Source organism: Sinocyclocheilus rhinocerous, unplaced genomic scaffold (assembly GCF_001515625.1).
Source record: "Sinocyclocheilus rhinocerous isolate Xijiao unplaced genomic scaffold, SAMN03320098_v1.1 scaffold963, whole genome shotgun sequence".
NCBI classification, from domain to species: Eukaryota; Metazoa; Chordata; class Actinopteri; order Cypriniformes; family Cyprinidae; genus Sinocyclocheilus; species Sinocyclocheilus rhinocerous.
Genome location: NW_015638949.1, coordinates 1,074,950 through 1,095,901, shown reverse-complemented (window position 1 = coordinate 1,095,901; position 20,952 = coordinate 1,074,950). Strand labels below are relative to the sequence as shown.

At 39.1% G+C, this 20,952-nt stretch overlaps 1 protein-coding gene across 1 annotated transcript in view; it reads left to right on the top strand.

Annotated features, from left to right (window-relative positions):
• Positions 1–20,952, top strand: part of srgap3 (SLIT-ROBO Rho GTPase activating protein 3) — an 85,456-nt gene that overhangs the window by 51,807 nt on the left and 12,697 nt on the right. The window contains exons 7-17 of the mRNA XM_016565568.1: positions 172–254; positions 3,565–3,786; positions 5,829–5,930; positions 10,880–11,077; positions 11,615–11,699; positions 15,112–15,139; positions 16,343–16,445; positions 18,018–18,078; positions 18,733–18,810; positions 19,736–19,870; positions 20,398–20,503. Of these exons, the coding sequence (XP_016421054.1) occupies positions 172–254; positions 3,565–3,786; positions 5,829–5,930; positions 10,880–11,077; positions 11,615–11,699; positions 15,112–15,139; positions 16,343–16,445; positions 18,018–18,078; positions 18,733–18,810; positions 19,736–19,870; positions 20,398–20,503 (1,201 nt within the window). The remainder of the gene's footprint in view (positions 1–171; positions 255–3,564; positions 3,787–5,828; positions 5,931–10,879; positions 11,078–11,614; positions 11,700–15,111; positions 15,140–16,342; positions 16,446–18,017; positions 18,079–18,732; positions 18,811–19,735; positions 19,871–20,397; positions 20,504–20,952) is intronic.

The following is a 20,952-nucleotide window of genomic DNA, read 5'->3' as shown; positions in this document are numbered from 1 at the left end:
ACGACTATTTATTGAACCTGACAGCCACCAACGCCGTTGCAGATGAGACTCAGTCTCTGTGTCTTTTTCAATTCACACTGAACTTATATGATGTATATTATTATTAATGCTCTCCGAATTTACATTTTTTAAATGATCAATTTATTGTTCTGTGGAATTTACATACTTTTAGCAACGACTATTTATTGAACCTGGCAGCCACCAACGCCGTCGTGGCGAAATATTACATCCACGATGTTTCGGATATGATTGATGTGAGTATGCACAATGAGGCATGCGTTTGTTTGTGTGTATCAGCTGGGATTTAAACAGTTGAACTGATGAGGGCTCGGCTCCATCTGTTTCTCTTTGCATTGTGGGTGAAGTGTCTCCTTGTTAATATGGCTTGCCTGATTTCTTTTCTCTAAATGTTTGCTTTGCATTTGCTAGAATGTCATTTTTAGTGAATTGGATATGTGTTCTGATTTTATTCCCCTCTCCCTCTGGTATTTGTGTTTTTATTGAATTATTAATCACCATTACTGTAACCTTCTAATCTGTTTTGCAGCTTCATTCGGCTTCACAAAAGAAGATTAAAACTGTTATTCTGCCAAACCAGAATGATTTTTGTCAGATCTATAACAAGAAAATGGAATTACTAGCTTAATTGCGCATAAAACCTTTTAATGCATTTAATTGACCAAATATTGTTGCATATACAGCAACAGGCTGTCGGTCGCACTGGTATCATCCTATCAAAAATCTGCTGAGACTGATGTGACATATACTGAAATATTTCCCCCGCTGGCTCGTCTCTGCTGTCTCTGTTGTGTTAGCATTTGTACACACACTGTAGATAAACCGAACCTCTGTGATTTTTGCTGAGAGATGCAAAGAGTGTCACATTGCTGTCCATCAGTATGCCCTGATATCCTGAAGCAATTTAAGAAAACATAAAACCACACACACACACTGGTACTTCTGATAACAGCAAAAAAGCAAAGAGGAAACATAAGCTATTATAGATAACTTTTAAGCCAAGGTTTATTGCTCTATGCAAACTACTGCAGTCACATGCTGTTTGTAAATCTTTGTAGTAACCATTTTGTTAAGAAAAATTAGCAGACAATAAACCTTTAGGCTTTTTTTATACTGTTATTATACTGTTCTATACTGTTTATTTTATATAGAAACAGATGTAAATCCCTAAGACAGTTAATAGGTTAAAGTTGGAAGAACTCTGTAAAGGACTCTCAGTTAGGTTGTTGACATAGATTTACCTATAAACCACTAATTGGTAGAAACCACCAAGCCAAAACTCACTAAAAACTCCCACACCCACCATTGGGTATATAGAAATTCATGTGGTACTTGTGGCCTGCCGTGGTGAATTACAGTAAGATGCCAAGTTACCTTGTACCAGAAATTACGGTTTGCTAGCTGTTCCAAAAAATTAGAAGTGCCACAACCCATGGTACTGGTGCTTCAAAGAAACCAGGAGGGCTTTACATTTACTCTATTTAAAGGGATAGTTCACCCCAAATGAGTTCTGTTATGATTTATCATCACTTACCCTGTCATCATTTTGTTTCTTTGGTGAACACAGAGAATAACATTCTCATTGGTCATTGGGTCCAAAACTACATTAAAGGCAGGGTATGTGATTTTTCAAAAACACTTTAGAAAACTGATTCGGGCCGAATCGCAAAACAAACTTGTAGCCAATCAGCAATAAGGGGCGTGTCTACTCGTGATGTGGAGGAGAGCGCGTTCAGTGCATGGGACGGACATTAGCCGAGCCGAGCGACAGAAAGATAGAGATGGCGGATAAAAAAACAAAAGAGGAAAACGTCTGCGGAACAATAAGGCAAGAAGTAGGACCCGTGTAAATATCGGATCAGCTTTCCAGCGCTGGAGAGAACTCAAGGAGCGGAGGCCTGCGATCGGACGCAGAGGTTGCTTTGTTTCTTCTCAATAGGTGAGTAACACCGTGTCTACAACAACTAAAGTCTGCCTACACTGGACGCGATAAAACGACCGTTGAAAACCATTTGAAATGTGTCAGCACGTCATAAATAGAACCCGGCAGCAGTTTTCTGTCGGGGATTTGTTGCGCCGCACCGCTCACGTCCGATGTAGACACGGTGTAACATTGGGTAGACATGGTGTAACATTGGTTTTGCTTTGTTTCACAGAACTAATTGTTGCCTGGGTTGCGTACGTATATGTGGGGCGGAGCTATCAAAATAGGGGCAAGACCCTTTTGGGGTAGGGGCGTGTTTGTTTTGGTGATTTCAAATATCAACATTGGCTACCAGAAATCACTTACTCTGCCTTTAAACCCCACTGACTTTCATTGGACCAAAAAAAAAGTCGCCTTTTGTGTACAACAGAAGTAAGAAATTGTATGTATTTATTTGTTTGTTTATTGCTTACATTTGTTTGGTTCTGTGTTTTTGTTTGGTATGGTTTTGTTTTGTTTTTTGTTTTATTTTGTTTTGTTTTTTGCTTTTGAACATCCCTTTTTTGTCATTTCCAAATCTACAACCCAATCAGTGAAAAATAATTCTCTAAGATAGACACAGAAAAATGCATCTCCAGACATACAAAGGTAAACCTTTTACATTTAAGAGTGCATGGTCAGAAGTAGGGCGGGTCTGTCATGTTTTTGTTTTTTTTAGTTTTCAGAGAGACTGACAGTGAACTGAAGGTAAACAGGTTTATTCAAACAATTCGGTCATGGCAACCCTTGCTAACCCCAATACACAGTAGAAGTTAAGCAGTGGTTTTCTGTTTTAGATTGAAATATGTTTGTCTTAGGGCAAATACTGGTTTCAGTATTACCGACGAACACAGTAAATAATTTCAAATAGTATGGATTTACTTCTAATGATCTACGATTATTAGGAAATGCAGAGAATGTGAACCAGTGCTGTTATTGGGCCAAGAATGTGTAAATACAGAATCTAAACTTGGTGATATTACTGTGCTACATTTTCACCAACGTACACCTCCTCTCCGGTGGCTTTGTAATGCTAAATAGATTGTGCCACAGGCTATGGCTGTCTAGTGTTTGCACTCAAACCATTTAAAGCATAATATATGGATTTACAGTCCAATAGAGCGATAACTGCCTAATCACAATGACTCATAGAGGTTTAAAGTTTCCCTGAAGCTAATTTAAACTTGCTCCACATTGCTAAAAGAGGTTAGTCGCACATTTGTTGCACATTTAAACTAATTAGCTAGGATATCCCACTGCGCCTGTTCTTCTAATTATAGATACTGACGGTCTCGATTCTCTGCAGGAGGAAATTCACTCATTTAGATCATGTCATTTTAATGACACTACGATCCATGGAGATACAGGAGATGCTACCTGACTTGCAGTTCGTCCTGTTAGAGTGAAATGTGAAATCTCATGACTGCTAAAAATAGGCATCACCATGGAAACATTTTGGCAAATAAAATTTCATTTATACTGTCTTTGCAGGAAGAAAGATTGGATTGTTGTTCATCTAAATGTCATTCAGGCTTGCTGTGAAATATTTTATCTCTCATCCTTCATTTTTCTTCTTTCCACAGTGCTGTGACCTCGGATATCATGCTAGCTTGGCGCGCACATTAAGGACGTATCTGTCTGCTGAGTATAACCTGGAGACCTCTCGCCATGAGGGTCTGGACATCATTGAAAACGCTGTGGACAACCTGGACCCTCGCAGTGACAAGCACAAAATCATGGACATGTACAATCAGGTCTTCTGCCCGCCCATGCGCTTTGAGTTTCTGCCGCACATGGGAGATGAGGTATCAAGCCTTCAACTTACCTAATAATATCTTATTAATGGAACAGTTCACACAAAAATGAAATCCTGTTATTATTTACTCACCCTCAAGTCCCTCCAAACTGTATGACTTTCTCATGTGGAACACAAAAGTTTCAATATAATGAAATATAATCCAAAAATACCGTAAAAGTTCAATTGAAGTGGTCTATATAACTTATATTGCAAGTTATACATTAGCTTTGTGTAAAAAAAAACAAATTTACATAATTATTGGGTTTGGAAAGACATGAGGGGAAGCAATGACAGAATATAAATTTTTCACTGAACTGTCCTTTCAAGAATAATAATATACTAAATGTTTATTGAAAATCTAAGAGATGTCAAGATATAAAAAAACAAAAAAACATGACCAGCGTTGGGGGTAACGCATTGCAAGTAAAGTGAGTTATGTAATCAGATTACTTTTTTCGAAGTAACTAGTAAAGTAATGCATTACTTTGACATTTACAAGAAAATATCTGAGTTACTTTTTCATATAAATAACGCAAGTTACTTTGTATTCCCATTTATTCAGTGACATCTCTCTTGCCCCTGTGTTAAGAAAAAAATGGGAGTGAGGTGCAGAGGCACTTCCTTCAGGCTGAGGCTTATTCATTTCCCTTTTGGTGTGAAAGTGTCACGGCGCGTTTAGGAAAAACACCGTGTAAACAGGGGTCTGGGTCCAAGCCGCCTCGGGGGAACTGAGAGCGGACACCGCCGCCTCGGGGGAACTGCGAGCGGACACCGCCGCCTCTGGAGCCTCGTGAGCGGGCACCGCCGCTTGCATCAGTCCCGTGACAACACTTAATACAGCTCATAGTACAACTAGTAACACAACTACTAACAATTAATAATCCGCCCAGAGAGGCATGGGGAAGGCGTATAAATAGCCCTCAGGATGGGCAACAGCTGTGTGTGAGTGAGTGTGTGCACAGGTGTGTGGAGTCAAGGTAACGGAGTCCGGGAGGATGGGAAGTGGCGACCTCTGGTGGTGAGAGGGAGAACACCAGATGCCAGACCCTGACAGGACCCCTCCTCTAAGGAACGGCTTCCAGACGTTCCAGACGCCCACCCAGGGGAACGGCAGAGCGGGGATGGCGTAGGGGGAGGGATGGGGGGCCCAGGTCCGTGTGGTAGCGGGGGACCTGGGGACTGGGGCAGAGCCGGTGGAAGGAGCCTTGTGGGCGGACCCCGCCGCTTCCGGAGCCTTGTGGGCGGGCACCGCCGCTTCGAGAACATCATGAGCGGGTACCGCCGCTTCGAGAACATAATAAGCGGACACCACCGCTTCGCGGGAACTGAGAGCGGCCACCACCGCCTCGGGGGAACTGAGAGCGGCCACCGCAGCCTCGGGGGAACTGAGAGCGGATACCGCGCCGCTTCGAGAACATCGTGAGCGGGCTCCGCCGCCTCGGGAGGCTCGTGAGCGGGCACCGCCGCCTCAGGAGGACTGAGAGCGATCGCCGCCGCCTCGGGGGAACTGAGAGCGGACGCCGCCGCCTTGGGGGAACTGAGAGCGGGCACCGCCGCTTCTGGAGCCTTAATACAACTCGTAGTACAACTAGTAACACAACTACTAACAATTAATAATCCGCCCAGAGAGGCGTAGGGAAGGCGTATAAATAGCCCTCAGGATGGGCAACAGCTGTGTGCGAGTGAGTGTGTGCACAGGTGTGTGGAGTCAATGTAACGGAGTCCGGGAGGATGGGAAGTGGCGACCTCTGGTGGTGAGAGGGAGAACACCAGATGCCAGACCCTGACAGAAAGGGCCTTTACAGTTGCCAAGAATATAACTTTTGGGTTTTTTGTTATTAAAAATAAATAAGCAAATCCAGCTCAGGTTACAAAAAGTAACAAAAGTAACGTAATGCATTAGTTTCCATAAGCATATGGAAAGGAACTAAGTAATGCAATTAGTTACTTTTTTATGGAGTAACACAATATGGTATTTACTTTTAAAAGTAACTTTCCCCAACACTGATTATGACAGAGATAAACTTGTTTTGTTTTTGTGCATCTCAGGTGTGCCAGGTGAGCGCTCAGCAGCCCGTCCAGACTGAACTTCTGATGCGTTACCACCAGCTGCAGTCCCGCTTGGCCACGCTCAAGATTGAGAATGAGGAGGTAAGAATGATCACAGTTACTACATGCAACATTTTATCATGGGCGTTATCATGGTATCCACCTCTCAGTAATAATTATTTAGTCTTAGCCTCAGACGCCACATCCAAAGACCATTCACTGACTTTGATTCATATTGCACACTAAAATAATCGCTAGCTTCAATCTGATTGACTGGTTTTATCCTATTTCCAAAAAGTCAGAGTGCGCAGGTCTTTATCAGTGTGCTGAGAAACAAAGTTACGGTAAGGTAACTTTACCGATATGGCACCAGGCAGCCACACTGAACACTTCAATGGAAGATCTAGTTGTTTGATTCACAGTTTTTGTGGTTCAATATTCAGAGCTTGTTAGAGCACAGCTGTATAATCCACTTTGTTCTCAAAGTTATGGCTGATTTCAGATTTAAACCAAACATACAAAAGAACTAGTTGGTTGATTTACAGTGTCAATCAGATGACCCTGTCTAAGTGGGCAGCTCTTTGCTAGAACAAACTACAAAGTGGACCCATAAGGTGAACCGGTAAGATAAAACTAATGAAATTCTAACCCTATTTATTTTCTAAAATCGTCTTGATTCATCGGTTCTCCACGGCTCGGCTAGGCCACCCCAGAAACAGACCAGTGAGCAGGTCCTCTCCGTCGCCGACTGGCGAGCCACTCCCACGAAGTCCCTGGCGTAATCCTCAATGCACCGGTCTCCCTGGCGGACATTGAGGAACCTTCCTGCTGGACCCATGCTTGGCGGATTATTCTGTCACGGCGCGGTAAGGGAACACACCGTGTAAACAGGGGTCTGGGTCCAAATGCAGGTTTTTATTAACTGCAGGGAAAAACAAAGTAAACACCAAAACAGAAACACAAACAGAGCTTAGAATCTGACCACAGGCTCAGAACAGAAAACGGAATCTGACACAATACGGCCACTTAGAGCTTGCATCAGTCACGTAACAACAATTAATAATCCGCCCAGAGAGGCGTAGGGAAGGCGTATAAATAGCCCTCAGGATGGGCAACAGCTGTGTGCGAGTGAGTGTGTGCACAGGTGTGTGGAGTCAATGTAACGGAGTCCGGGAGGATGGGAAGTGGCGACCTCTGGTGGTGAGAGGGAGAACACCAGACGCCAGACCCTGACAGAAAGGGCCTTTACAGTTGCCAAGAATATAACTTTTGGGTTTTTTGTTATTAAAAATAAATAAGCAAATCCAGCTCAGGTTACAAAAAGTAACAAAAGTAACGTAATGCATTAGTTTCCATAAGCATATGGAAAGGAACTAAGTAATGCAATTAGTTACTTTTTTATGGAGTAACACAATATGGTATTTACTTTTAAAAGTAACTTTCCCCAACACTGATTATGACAGAGATAAACTTGTTTTGTTTTTGTGCATCTCAGGTGTGCCAGGTGAGCGCTCAGCAGCCCGTCCAGACTGAACTTCTGATGCGTTACCACCAGCTGCAGTCCCGCTTGGCCACGCTCAAGATTGAGAATGAGGAGGTAAGAATGATCACAGTTACTACATGCAACATTTTATCATGGGCGTTATCATGGTATCCACCTCTCAGTAATAATTATTTAGTCTTAGCCTCAGACGCCACATCCAAAGACCATTCACTGACTTTGATTCATATTGCACACTAAAATAATCGCTAGCTTCAATCTGATTGACTGGTTTTATCCTATTTCCAAAAAGTCAGAGTGCGCAGGTCTTTATCAGTGTGCTGAGAAACAAAGTTACGGTAAGGTAACTTTACCGATATGGCACCAGGCAGCCACACTGAACACTTCAATGGAAGATCTAGTTGTTTGATTCACAGTTTTTGTGGTTCAATATTCAGAGCTTGTTAGAGCACAGCTGTATAATCCACTTTGTTCTCAAAGTTATGGCTGATTTCAGATTTAAACCAAACATACAAAAGAACTAGTTGGTTGATTTACAGTGTCAATCAGATGACCCTGTCTAAGTGGGCAGCTCTTTGCTAGAACAAACTACAAAGTGGACCCATAAGGTGAACCGGTAAGATAAAACTAATGAAATTCTAACCCTATTTATTTTCTAAAATCGTCTTGATTCATCGGTTCATGTCACATTAATCAAATTTTGGTGAAATTTTGTGGGCTTTCTGATGGTCAGTGCAGCAAATTTGTGTGACCAACCTGAAACTGTTGCGAAATCTGTGTGGGGAAATCCTTCTCACACATGAAATTCCTGATTGCATGGATTCCTATTGTAATGACTGGAATTTGCTCGTGAATATTTGTGTAACAATGGTAAAGGTGATTTCACCTTTATTCTGAAGATAAAAAATAAGGCTTTTCACACTTGAAATAGTTAACCCTGGGTCATTTAGCATATTTGCATTTCTCTACCCAGGGTTAAAAGCAGGGTTTAGAACAATGATAACCCAGGGTTAAGTGCAGTGTGAAATGTCCGGATGTGTGTCTTCTTTAATCTTTGAAGGAAACAAAATTCCTTTTGGGCTGATGTCATCAAGCCTTCTTATATTTTTCAGTCCCTCTGGTTCAAGAAACTGACATCATATTATAGAAGTAAAATAGGTTGTGAATTCTGTTTCCTGTTGACTTTAACATCAGATCTGTATGCTATACAGATCCCGCTGTTGCAACCACATGCTTTGCAAACTGTTCAGTTTTATTACACCTGCTCAGTGTAAAGATTCCTCAGCTTCTTTAGTGTGAGTCATCACTCTGCAGAGAGCCCAACTGCCTCTCTCACATGAGTCTTTAGCACTCAAAGAGCCCTCGGCTTTACTCACATATTTTTTTGAACCATTTTTAAAGCACTCCAGAGAATATACTTGAGCCTAGCACTCAAACTCATTGCAATCTTTCCTGGAAATTGAGAGTGTATTATTAGCATTCTCATCTGTTAATGGTGCGTTTCTTTTTGAATGGAACGGTTATCTCCATGTTTGGTCTTCGGTGGGGGTAATTCTTTGTATTGGGAGAGCCAAACACAACTCAACCGCATTACCAACCAACTAAGTGTATGCAGGTGCTAATGGACTTTGTAATAGCTCCCGTCTGTGTGTATTGATGATTTCATCTTGCCCTTATCACTTTGTGTCTCATAACCAGCTTGTAACTGATGATTTTATGTCATATAGGAAATGCGCCACATTAATCTGTGAGGGCCTGGGGCCAATTTACACACCATTCACTACAGCATTCAGACGATCCTTGATTTCATACATTGGTGTGAGTGATCTTTGGTCCCCGAGTCAAATGTATAGAGGTTTAGGAATTTTCAGAGCTGCATACAGCACTACAGTATATATACAAATGTCACTTGTGGTTTGGCTGCATTGGTTGTCTTCAAAATAGGTTCAGATCTTTGCTTCATTGCTCAGTTTTGAGGTTTTAATAACTCTACCTGCATAAGCATTCAAGTAAGCAGCAACACATTTAAGAATGTGGGCGTATATGAGTCATAGTGACACATAGATGCAAGTGCAGACAAAGTTAAAGCTCATTTTACACTTTTTTTTTCTTCCAGTGATGTTTTCTGAACTAGTGTACTACACAAATACTTTTATTTGAAAGTTTAATCAATTTTTTTTTGAGTCTCTCAATATTCTTAAGCTCGTATTGTGGGTTTGAATATATCACAGAGGCATGTACCTGTTATTGCAAACAATAAGCACTTTTTTTGACTACAGTGTGCACTGAAATTTGTATTTTGAAAGTATTATAAAAGTGCCCACAATATATTCCAGGGTTTAACAATAAAGATTTTTTGATTATGTCGGGCAAGTATTTCTTTTTTTCCTTTCCCTGCTAACATTATATGACAACAATATGAGACATATCAATTTTGCCAACACTTTTGTGTGTGTGTGTTAGAAAATAGATATGTTTTATATTATAACAATATTGTATATATTTTTGAATATATACAACAGAAATATGTAATATAATTATGAAAGCTAGTTTCCACCTCAGGAAAAAAATAGTGAGTTGCATCTCACAATGTGGCTTTATATCTCACAATGTGACTTCCTTTCTTATTTTAAACTGTCATAATTCCCTTTTAATTTTTTAGATGTCCATGTATTACTCCATGACTGCTACAAATTCATGAATACACTTTTGCTGGATGGCATATAGTGTGAATCATTACTGATTTGGGTGTAATTTTAAACTTATACTAACTGATGCTTTAAGTAATTCTCACAATTTCTACAAATCCCCATATCTTTTTAAGTTGCGTTACTGTCAGATATCCAGAAATATACACTACTATTGAAAAGTTTTGGGTCGGTAAGACTTGTTTTTGAAAGAAGTCTTTTATGCTCACCATCAAAAACAGTAAAAACGGCAATACTGTGAAATAATATTACAATTTAAAATAACTTTTATATTTTCATATATTTTAAAATGTAATTCAATTATGTAATGAAAAAGCTGGATTTTTAGCAGCCATTACTCTAGTCTTCAGTGTCACATGATCATTCCAAAATCATTCTAATATGCTGATTTGGTGCTCAAGTAGCATTTCTTTTTAGTATCAATGTTGACAACTGCTATGCTGCTTAAAATGGTTGTGGAAACCAAGATACTTCTTTTCAGAATTCTTAAAAAAAATTGACATTTCAAAAGGACATTCATTCTTTACTGTCACTTTTGATCAATTTAATGTATCCTTGCTGAATAAAAGTATGAATTTCTTTAATTTCTTTAAATCTTACAGACCCCAAACTTTGAACGGTACACTCTAAAAAATGCTGGGTTATTTCAACCCAACTTTGGGTCAAATATGGACTAACCCAACCGTTGGGTTAAATTTTTACATTAAAATTTTAACCCAAAATTTGGGTTAGTTGGGTTTATGCATTTTTTAGAGTGTAGTGTAAATCTTACATAACTTATATTCCCTAAGTTCATACTCATCTCTCTTTCACCTTACTGAGTCCCTGCTATGTTTAATTAGGTGCGCAAGACCCTGGATGCCACCATGCAGACCTTACAAGACATGCTGACAGTGGAGGACTTTGATGTATCAGATGCCTTCCAGCACAGCCGATCCACGGAGTCCATCAAATCCGTGGCTTCCGAGAGTTACATGAGCAAGTTAAACATTGCTAAGAGACGAGCCAATCAACAGGAGACAGAAGTCTTCTACTTCACTGTGAGTTGTCTTATTTTCTCAGGCCATAAGCACTGGGACCACAATTATGGACAGTTTTATATGACATATGGTGATATATGCAATTCATTGTGAGTAATCGGCATGTGTATTTAATTCAGTTTTTATTTGATTGACACTCATTATTGGTTATTTTAGACATAATATGGCAAACCCTGATACCTTCCATTCATAATACTTTTTTTAAGATTAAGATGAAGTCCAGGTCTTCAGGATCTCTGGACTATCAGTAGATCTTTTAATACATGGTTCTCATCAGAATCGTCTTTGCAAAGACTGATATGAAAGTTTACTCGGCCTGTCCTATCTATCTGTCCAAACTCAATCATCACACGTGGATTTGCAAAGCATTCGTGACAAGGCCCATGCCTCACCAATGAGACGGAAATTAAATCCTCCTATTGGAACAGATTGAATTTGCGGCGTCTAAAGTACAACGAAATCTGTTTTTTTGTTGCCCTGTTTTAGTCACATCCAATTAAAACCATTAGCTCACTGACGCCTTCATCTGTGTCGCAGAAATTCAAGGAGTACCTGAATGGCAGTAACCTCATCATTAAGCTGCAGGCCAAGCATGACCTGCTGAAACAGACTCTGGGGGAAGGTGAGTTGTCTGTTTATTAAATAAGTTTCTCTCCGCTCTCTGGAAATGCTTAGCGTCAGCTAAGCCGCTGGCATCTAATTCCAACTTTGGTCACTGTTGGATATAAAATTGAAAGTTGCAGTTTCATAGTGAACTCAAAAAGTTTGCATAATGAATGTATCTAAACTAACTGGACAAGATACAGAAGTGAGGACCAAAAGGTTAAGACCATTAGTGAACATTCTTCTGTTTTGTGTCTGCTTGTGTAATTTAAAGCTGGCAGAACTACCATGAACTCCACAAGTTTGTGTAGAGCTGATGGTGAACTTCATTTGTACCAATGTTTTAATATGGTCAAGTGACTTATTTAAGATAAGATTTATTTAAAAATATACTATTTTCTTTATTTTATGTCATTCTTCCATGACAGTCTGGAATTTTTTTAATCAATCATTTGTTATATATATATTATTGTATATTGTATATTATTGTAATTATATGTTATATGTAATATATATATATATAAAATATGTAATACAATGTATATATGTTTCATATATTTTATTGTATATAATTATTTTAATTTATTGAAATTAAAAAAACATCCCAGATTTTCACTGTCATCTATTGTTGGGAAAAAAGCTTTAAACTACCCTTAAGGAATATAGAGGGTAATTTTCAGCCTAATGTTTACAGTATGTTCCACATCTATATTACACAGTGGATTACCGTAGACAATATTTTTGACCTATCCCTCAGTTTGTTAATACAAATGGGGATTAAACATTTAATATATGACCATAACACAATCTTTTACACGTGTTAACGTAATGCAAGTATGATTGCTTACTAACCCTTCTGCGCAAAGTTATCCAATCTTTCAACTGATATCACAACTAGCTAAAACATAAACCCAGTTACTTTTGCATTGTATGACACAGCTAATACTGTGAAAAAAAGTCCCACACTTTAGATTTTGTAGAATTACTAGATAATGCCAAATACTTTCTTCAGGCAAATAATAATGTTGTAGTGAAAGACTTTTTGAAGCAAATGCCTAAAGAAAGTTGTTATCTAATAAAGACTGGCAAGTTATGAAACTGTTTTGGGGTATAAATAATTAATATAAGTGATTTAACAAAAAAAATTATAAATATATGCCATTCTACGTGTATTAGTGTGAACATGCTGCTTACTCCTTGGTTTTACCAACTGAGGGACACAGATGCAGTCCATAGACATAGTTGAAAATTACCTTGAATATTTCTTTAAGTATAAGTCCTTTTGTTGTCAGATGATTATAAAGACCCTGCTTTCATGGCCGCATCTCCCATAATGCCTTTTGTCACTTCGGTTACGAGCAGTTTACGCCCAATCAATCAGCTAGTGGCACCAGCGGGGGTATTTCGGCAGCTGCCTGTGCAGCAGCTCATAATCTAATGACGGCACACTGTGGGATGCCCCAGCTGAGTCCAGCCATCCACGTATATGATCGCTGACCAGTCCTACCCTCTTCCCCTCACCAGACTGTGTGCTCAATTACACTTCACCTCATCGGCTGAGTAAAACCAGACACTCGAGGCTAGCCAAGGTGTGTGCGTTAGTGCATATACATGAGTTTGTCACGTATGGTTGCTGCCGGTACCGCCCATGTTTTTACATTTTTCACCTAATTGATCCTCGATCCATTAAGCCAATTAGCTCGGCACATCTAATTCTCTTCATTATGTTATCAGCGGTTGCCATGGTGCCAGACACCTGGCTTAAATGCTGACGCTTATTTAAATGAGTGATGTAGAAGAATAAACTCTCTTGATTTGCAAATGTTCTGTGTGTAAACCAGATCTTCCCAAACCACTATCCAGAAATGTGATTGGAAAGGATTTGAGACTTTTTTTCAACTCCTCAGCTGGCACGACAAAAGCCTTTCAGTTTTTAGAGGGCATAGCAAAGGCACATGGGAACAACATTTGATATGCAGATTTAGTGAAATGAAATGATTTGAGGGCCCACTTCACATCCCTAAAGTACCCATGTAGAAACATTAGTGGTTCCACCTCATTACATGGTGATTCAGAATTGGAAAAACTTGGTCTGCTTTATGGGCAGGTGCTCTAGAGATGTGTAATTTGGGGACTTATTTGTCATTTTTCCCACTTTTTCAATTACGTTATCTTTTTTTATTGGATTAATTTTATACGCTTTTTAAAAATTTGTGTACTTAAAGCTGCAGTCCGTAACTTTTTTTGTCTTAAAAATTTACAAAATGTATATAATAAGCGAATACACCATGAATCCATTTTCCAAACCGTGTTTTTGGCTTGTCCTGAATCACTACGGTACACCTATGATAAGTGTTTATATTCGGACTATTTAGACTGGTTCAGGTAGGTACCGCTGCGGAGTAGCCCAGTACCTGCGTGATTCGCCATAGACATAAACAGAGAGAAGTAGCTCCGGCTACAATGTTCTTCCGCAAGAAGCACGCAGTTCTGTTTATTAACCGCTAGAGCGCCAAAAGTTACGGACTGCAGCTTTAAAATCACTATTATCGTTAATTTGTTGACATGAATGATTCTCAAATCATGCAGCTTGTAGGGCAGAGGTGTGCTTTTACTTTTTAAAGTAGTCAGATTTTACAAGTTAAAATTGGAAGAATAATCCTATACCAACATTAAAGGAGAAATCTTAGCCTTGTCTTAGGACTACAGTGTCATAGAGAAAGCCACCCAGAGCATCCTAGCAACTGCATAGCAACATGCTAAAACACCTTAGCAACACCCTGGCATCAACACAACTACACTCTAACATTGTGAAGGTGACTTTTGCACAGGGAAGCACTGCTTACATTTTGTTTAGAAAACAAAAAAAAGTTACTTTAGTTTATTTATTTATTGTATTTGTAATTGAAAAAATTGGTAGTTGAAGCATTCTTGCATTATATTGTTTCTTTTTGACCTTCCTGTGTTTTTTGGTTTGTGGGCATGTATATTTTTTCATTGTTTGTATCATGGAGATACCAGGGAACCCTTTTAAATGCACTGGACATTGGGACAAAGAACCTAGTGAGCCGTCACAGACATCGCTCAGTGTCACCAGTGTGAAATGAATCCCTGGATGCACACCCACTCTTACTCACCCTCATACCCACAAATACAAGCACACACACTCACTCACTCATTTAGCCCCCTTTAGTTCCCTTCTGTGGCCGTCTGACATCCCGCAGGGCCCTTTCCGAGGTTTCTACGGTGACCAGTGATCCTCTTTGTCTCAAGCGCTGTGTGGCTGCTCACCCATTCATCTCGTCTTCAATAGTGCTGGCCACTCTCACGATAGCCCTCAGTATGCTCTGACCGAGCTTGAGAACCCAGTGCATGAGATCATGCTAATAATGACATTTCTGACTCCTCCCTCTTTCCACTCTCTTTTTTAGGAGAAAGAGCCGAATGTGGAACTACAAGGTAAGAGAGTTGTGCTGATGATGAGATTTCCATTTTCAAAAACAAAATAAAGGTTCTTAATTGGCATCTGTGGTTCCGTGAAGAACCTTGACCATCCATGGAAACTTTCCATTGCACAAATGCCCTTTATAGTGGAAAAAGGTTCATTAGAGTATTAATATGTTCTTCACACTTGGAAACAAAAGGTTATTTAAAGAACTGTTCACTGTAAGGTTCTTTGGGGAACTTAAAATGTTTCTTTTATGATATACTCTTAAAAAAAGATTCTTTATTGACATCTATGGTTCTTTGAAGAACCTTTAACATCAATGGAACGTTTGCATTGCACAAAAGGTTCTTTATAGTGGAAAACAATTCTTTAGATTATTAAAATGTTCTTCATAAGAAAAAAAAAAAAGGTTATTTTCAGAACTGTTCACTGAAAGGTTTTTTTGGGGAACCCAGAATGGTTCTTCTATGGCATCATTGTGAAAACCCCTTTTGGAAACTTCATTGTAAAGGGGTCATTGGATGCTACATGCATTTTTACAAGTAGTTTGAACTGAAATGTGTGTTGGCAGTGTGTGTACACAACCACCCTAAAATGATAAAAAAACAAGATTTTTCTCAGATGCCTGTCTGTGTGACGTCACAAAAACAGGCCCCTCCCACGATAGTCTAAATGACAATGACGTTTCAGCACAGACTGGACTGGTGTCTTACCCTTAGACCCGCCCTGAGTGAGCTGTCATCAGTCCGCCATTGTTTCACCTCTGGAGCAGATGTACACAAGAATGGCTCCTAAGCGATTGAGGTGTTCTGTTGTTGGATGTAATAATGAATATAGCAGTTGTCATTTACTCCCGACATCTGAGCCGCTGAAGACGCAGTGGATTACGTTTGTTTTTGAAGGGAATGCACCCCCAATCTACCTAAATGCGTCTATGTTCACGCGAATCATTCTTGATCCAGCTTCACCTACAGAAGAAGTGAGTTTAAGGTTTTTTAATTAATCTTTGCAAATCGCCTTTCCAAATAATGTTCTAATTAGCAAGTTTCACGATGAATTAAACAGTCTAAAGTAAATTAAATGAAGACATAAGTAAGAGTCGAATAGTTGGGAAAGGGTTTGGCTATTTAGGTTTTAAGGTCTTTGATATAACATGTCATTCAGAGGGTTTTTTGTGTGTGTTTTTGTTCCATCTAACCATCTCCATTCCTCAGACCCCCAACCCTTCCCCCGAAACCACAGAAATTGCGGAAACCAAGGCCTCGTTCCATCTATAACCATAAGCTGTTTAACGGCAATATGGAGAGTTTCATTAAGGTACCCACTGACTTTGGTGCTAACAGCGCCCCCTGGTGGGCTGGAGGGATGGCTGAAGCTCTGTCTATCTTTTCTCACTGACTCGTGCGCTCACACCCTCTATTTGCTTCTGTTAATTTCCCATCTTTCGCCAGGTGGCGATGATGCAGATGATAAGGGTGGCAGCTGATGCCCTCCTGCCTAAATACAGACTCAGCAGGGCCCAGTAGTTTTTAAGGAACTGCCTTAATGCTTAATTCACACAATTACGTGGTCAATTACCACTTAGATTTAAAGTATTTTGTTTAAAAACATATAAATAGAAGAGAAAATTAGCCGAAGGGTATCACATTCTCCACATGCCTCCCTTTACTGCATCTTAAGCCATTCCAGCAGCCGCCCTAATGCTGTTCCACCCAGTCACCACGACGACACTGTCGTCTCCATGGCGATTCTGTCGTCCCTTCCTCTCTAACTGTGATTTTCTCACCTCTTTCACTCCTCTGCTCTGCTCTACGCTGCTTTGTGTCCTAGGGGAAGACGGAATGCTCGTACCCGCAGTCAGGTACTGTAGAATAGGGCCAGGCATGGACTGTCTTTACCTTTCAGATAAGGTTGTAATACATTTGCTTAGACAAATGACATGTCATTGCTGCTTTCCACAACAGTTTCCACAACAGAGAAATTCTAACGAGCTTTCTGTAGCGACCTTCAGATGAATTGCTATTAGCAGCCTTTGCTATTGTGTTATGCCCTTGAGGACAGACATGCTTAATGCTTTGCTTTATTTTCTACTAAAACAATGAAAAAATACTTTTCATTTTTTAGTTTTATGTACATATTACCTATTTTTAAAGCATTTAGAAAATGTTAACTACTTATTTAAAGGTGCACCAAGCATTTTTTCCGGTTTAAAAAAGATTTGCATCTAATATCTGTGTAGATTCATAACTAAATCATCATTAAATTTGCATCTAATGATACACAAATGTGTTGAAACAATTTGTTTAGTTATACAATAAAATTTAAATAATGTGTACTCACATGAGGTAAAACTCCAGTCATAGCAGTAGCCTAGAAAAAGCTGTTTTAATTATATAAATTCATATTCCATGAGAAAACATGTCATGATAGATTATATTGATAAAGCAGGTCGTTTTTATCTGGTCATGTGATCTCAGCATGGACGCCTAGTGATGCGATCAGCTCCATGTTAAATATAACAGGTTTATTTTATGCTATTTTTAGTGCTTTTTGTTTACTTTTTAATTAGGGAAAAATGAGCAGGTGCACCTTTAAAGGAAATCATTTGTTCACCCTCGTGATGTTCCAAACTTGTATGAAAAATGTTCTTGTTTTTGTCCATACAATGACAGTTGTTTAGGTCCAATTTTATTTGACTTTGATTTGGACAAAACTATCTTCAAAATTTCAAAATATCTCCTTTTTTGTTCCCCGGAAGAAGAAAGTCAGGTTTGGGTCGCATGAGTGTGAGTAAATGATCAAAAAAACTGTCAATTTTTGAACTATGCCTTTAAATCTCAGCCACAGCTTTAAAACTGGTGCCATTTTGTAATGATTGTTGTCTTTCAGGATTCAGGTCAACCCATTCCTCTGGTGGTGGAGAGCTGTATACGATACATTAATCTATATGGTAAGCAGTTCAAGGAAAGGTCGCTAATTGACTGCAGATAAACATGCTGACTCAGGAGCTACTGGAAACCATTAGAGAGCTCTCCAAAAACAACACATCCCCTTATCATTCACAGAGTGCTCAACATTCTCAACCAGAGTGAGACACAGATGCTAATTAGAATAAGGACTCATCTGTTGTAAGTTTTAGTGATCCCGAGATACTTTGGAAATAGTTCCATATAAAGTCCATCTGTCAGGGTGAAGCTGAAGTTAGTGAATTTCGAGAATGACATCAGTTTGGTTGCTAAGTATTCAATGGATTGATGATTTATTATTCTGCTAGAGACTATAAATGTTTATGGATGTCAAGGCAGAAAATAATAATGCTATAAATTCTATTCTCTCTGCTGGCTCAAAGGTTGTTAACAAGGAACCTGATCTACTCTTTCTTTGAGATTATTGCTTTAAGATCACAGGCATTCCCTCAGGATCCAATGAAATCTCAGAAAATGATTGGAACTTCTTTAGCAACTCATATGTACCAAAAAAAAATTAAGGAACCCTTTAGAGGGAAATGTTGTATTTCCTCATGTGCGCATCTTGTTTTGAGCTGGAAATAATGCAATATCATGCCTTGACAAGTTTTCGACTCATGTTTCTTTTCATTTTCCAGGGCTGCAACAACAAGGCATATTCCGAGTTCCTGGATCTCAGGTGGAAGTCAACGATATTAAAAATTCATTTGAAAGAGGTTAGTCCCCTAGAGATGAACTGTAATTATTTTTCAGTTATTTTTGTTTATGTACTTTCCAAACTGTAAATATGTTTCTTCCGCACATCAGATCATCATTGCCGAGCAGAGGGTGTAAATAACATCAGAAAATTAAATTTGGTAACAGGATTTCGATTTACAAAAGCTTTCCTGTGAAACAAATTGATTCTCCATTTAGCTCATGTTTGCAGATACAAACAATCATCTGCCTGGTTTTGATATTGACAAATGATGTATTAAATTATATAAGCCATTTCTAAGGCTATTCCGTCGTCAAAATCCTTCGATTTGCACTGAAACGTTTACTACCTAGAAATTCCCAGAAAATAAAAAAAGAATAAGAGCTTAATAATGATAACAGAAAAGAGTATAGTAAATTGAAATAGTAAATTCTGAAAATAATAATACAGAGATTGGACATTCAGAATAACTGGTCAGATAATCTTTTACTGGAATTGTCGTCATGTCTTTTGAAGTTTCTCAGTTCATCAGATATGGAGGATGAGTGCAAATTTCAGCTACAAGAGAGATGCAAGATAAACAAAACAAATGATACCGTAAGGATATCAGTCATTAGGTGTTACACAGCAGTGTTGTTGATAAATAGCTACGTTTTAATGTGCAACCTTGTTATTGTGTCACAGGTAATTGAATCATCAGCAAAAAAAATTTAATATACTAAGGTGCCTGCTAGTGCCTGAATTTGGATTCTTGTAAAGCTTAGGGAACTAAGGAGCAGAAAGAGACAAATCCCTATTTTGTAGACCCTTAACTTAATTGTGTTATTACTTACTTTACGTTATTACTTATTATTATATATTAGGAATGTGTGTGTGTGTGTGTGTGTGTGTATGTGTGTCTATTTTTCTCCTATAATCCCTATTTTTTCCACCATTTATTTCAGGTGAGGACCCACTGGTTGATGATCAGAGCGATCGTGACATCAACTCTGTGGCTGGTGTTCTCAAGCTGTATTTCAGAGGGCTGGAGAACCCTCTGTTCCCCAAGGAGCGCTTCCTGGATTTGATCTCCACCATCAGTGAGTGTTTCATTCAGCTGCAGGATAGGTCGAAATGTCACTGGAGTGATTAAACCTGGTATTACTCCATGGATTGCTGGTATTTGTTGTATGTTTCTACTGGTGCTTGGCTTCGTCTTTGCAATTTGACAAAGCAGTTTGTCAGTTTCTTATATTTTGCTTTTGGAAACAAAAAATGTCTGGCAAGAGAATGTAAAAAGTAAAACATAAGTAAACATACAAAAGATTGTTTTGGGATTGAGGCTAATAGTTGACTGCCATTCACAAGTTTGGGGTCAGTAAAATTTATATTTTTCTTTAGATTCCTGAAGGATTATGCAACACTGAAGACTGAATTGTTGTAAAAATATTTCACAGTATTACTGTTTTACTGTATTTTTGATCAAATAAATGCAGCCTTGGTGAGACTTCTTTCAAAAACATGAATCAGTCTTACCAACCCCAGATTTTGAACAGTTGTATATATTTTAAATGTGGAGCTTTTGGTTTATTTGTTTGAATGCTTGTTTGTCGATTTCTTGTTTCAGAGCTTGAATCATCTGCGGAAAGAGCCCACCACATCCAGCAGATCATCATCACCCTTCCTCGTACCATCATCATCGTCATGAGATACCTGTTTGCTTTTCTAAATCAGTAAGTTTTATATTTCACAAACTTTTTTTGTGCCATACTTTAAAGAAGTTGACCTGCAGTTACACGCGCGCATGCTCAAAAGTGGGAGGCTAATCTGTAATTTTACCACACTGCCTTCACAGCATCTCTGTTTTTAGACTGTAAATCTCCTAGTAAATCACCATTTATATGAATAGCAGCAGTCACAAGCAAAGACATTCCTTATATTTACAAAGAGCTATTCAGCAGCACCTACCATTATTGTCTAATTTATGACCATGTCTGTCAAGTCAAGTGCTTTAGAGGATATTTACACCAGAAGAAACCGATCAGTCTGTACTGTACTATACCTGTCCTCTTCTCCTTGGTTTTTATTGATGCTTCCTGTTCTCACCCTCCCCCAGGCTGAACAAAGAATTTGATTTCACTTCATGAGTTTTCCCTCTGACTTCTTCCCCCCCCCCCTTTCA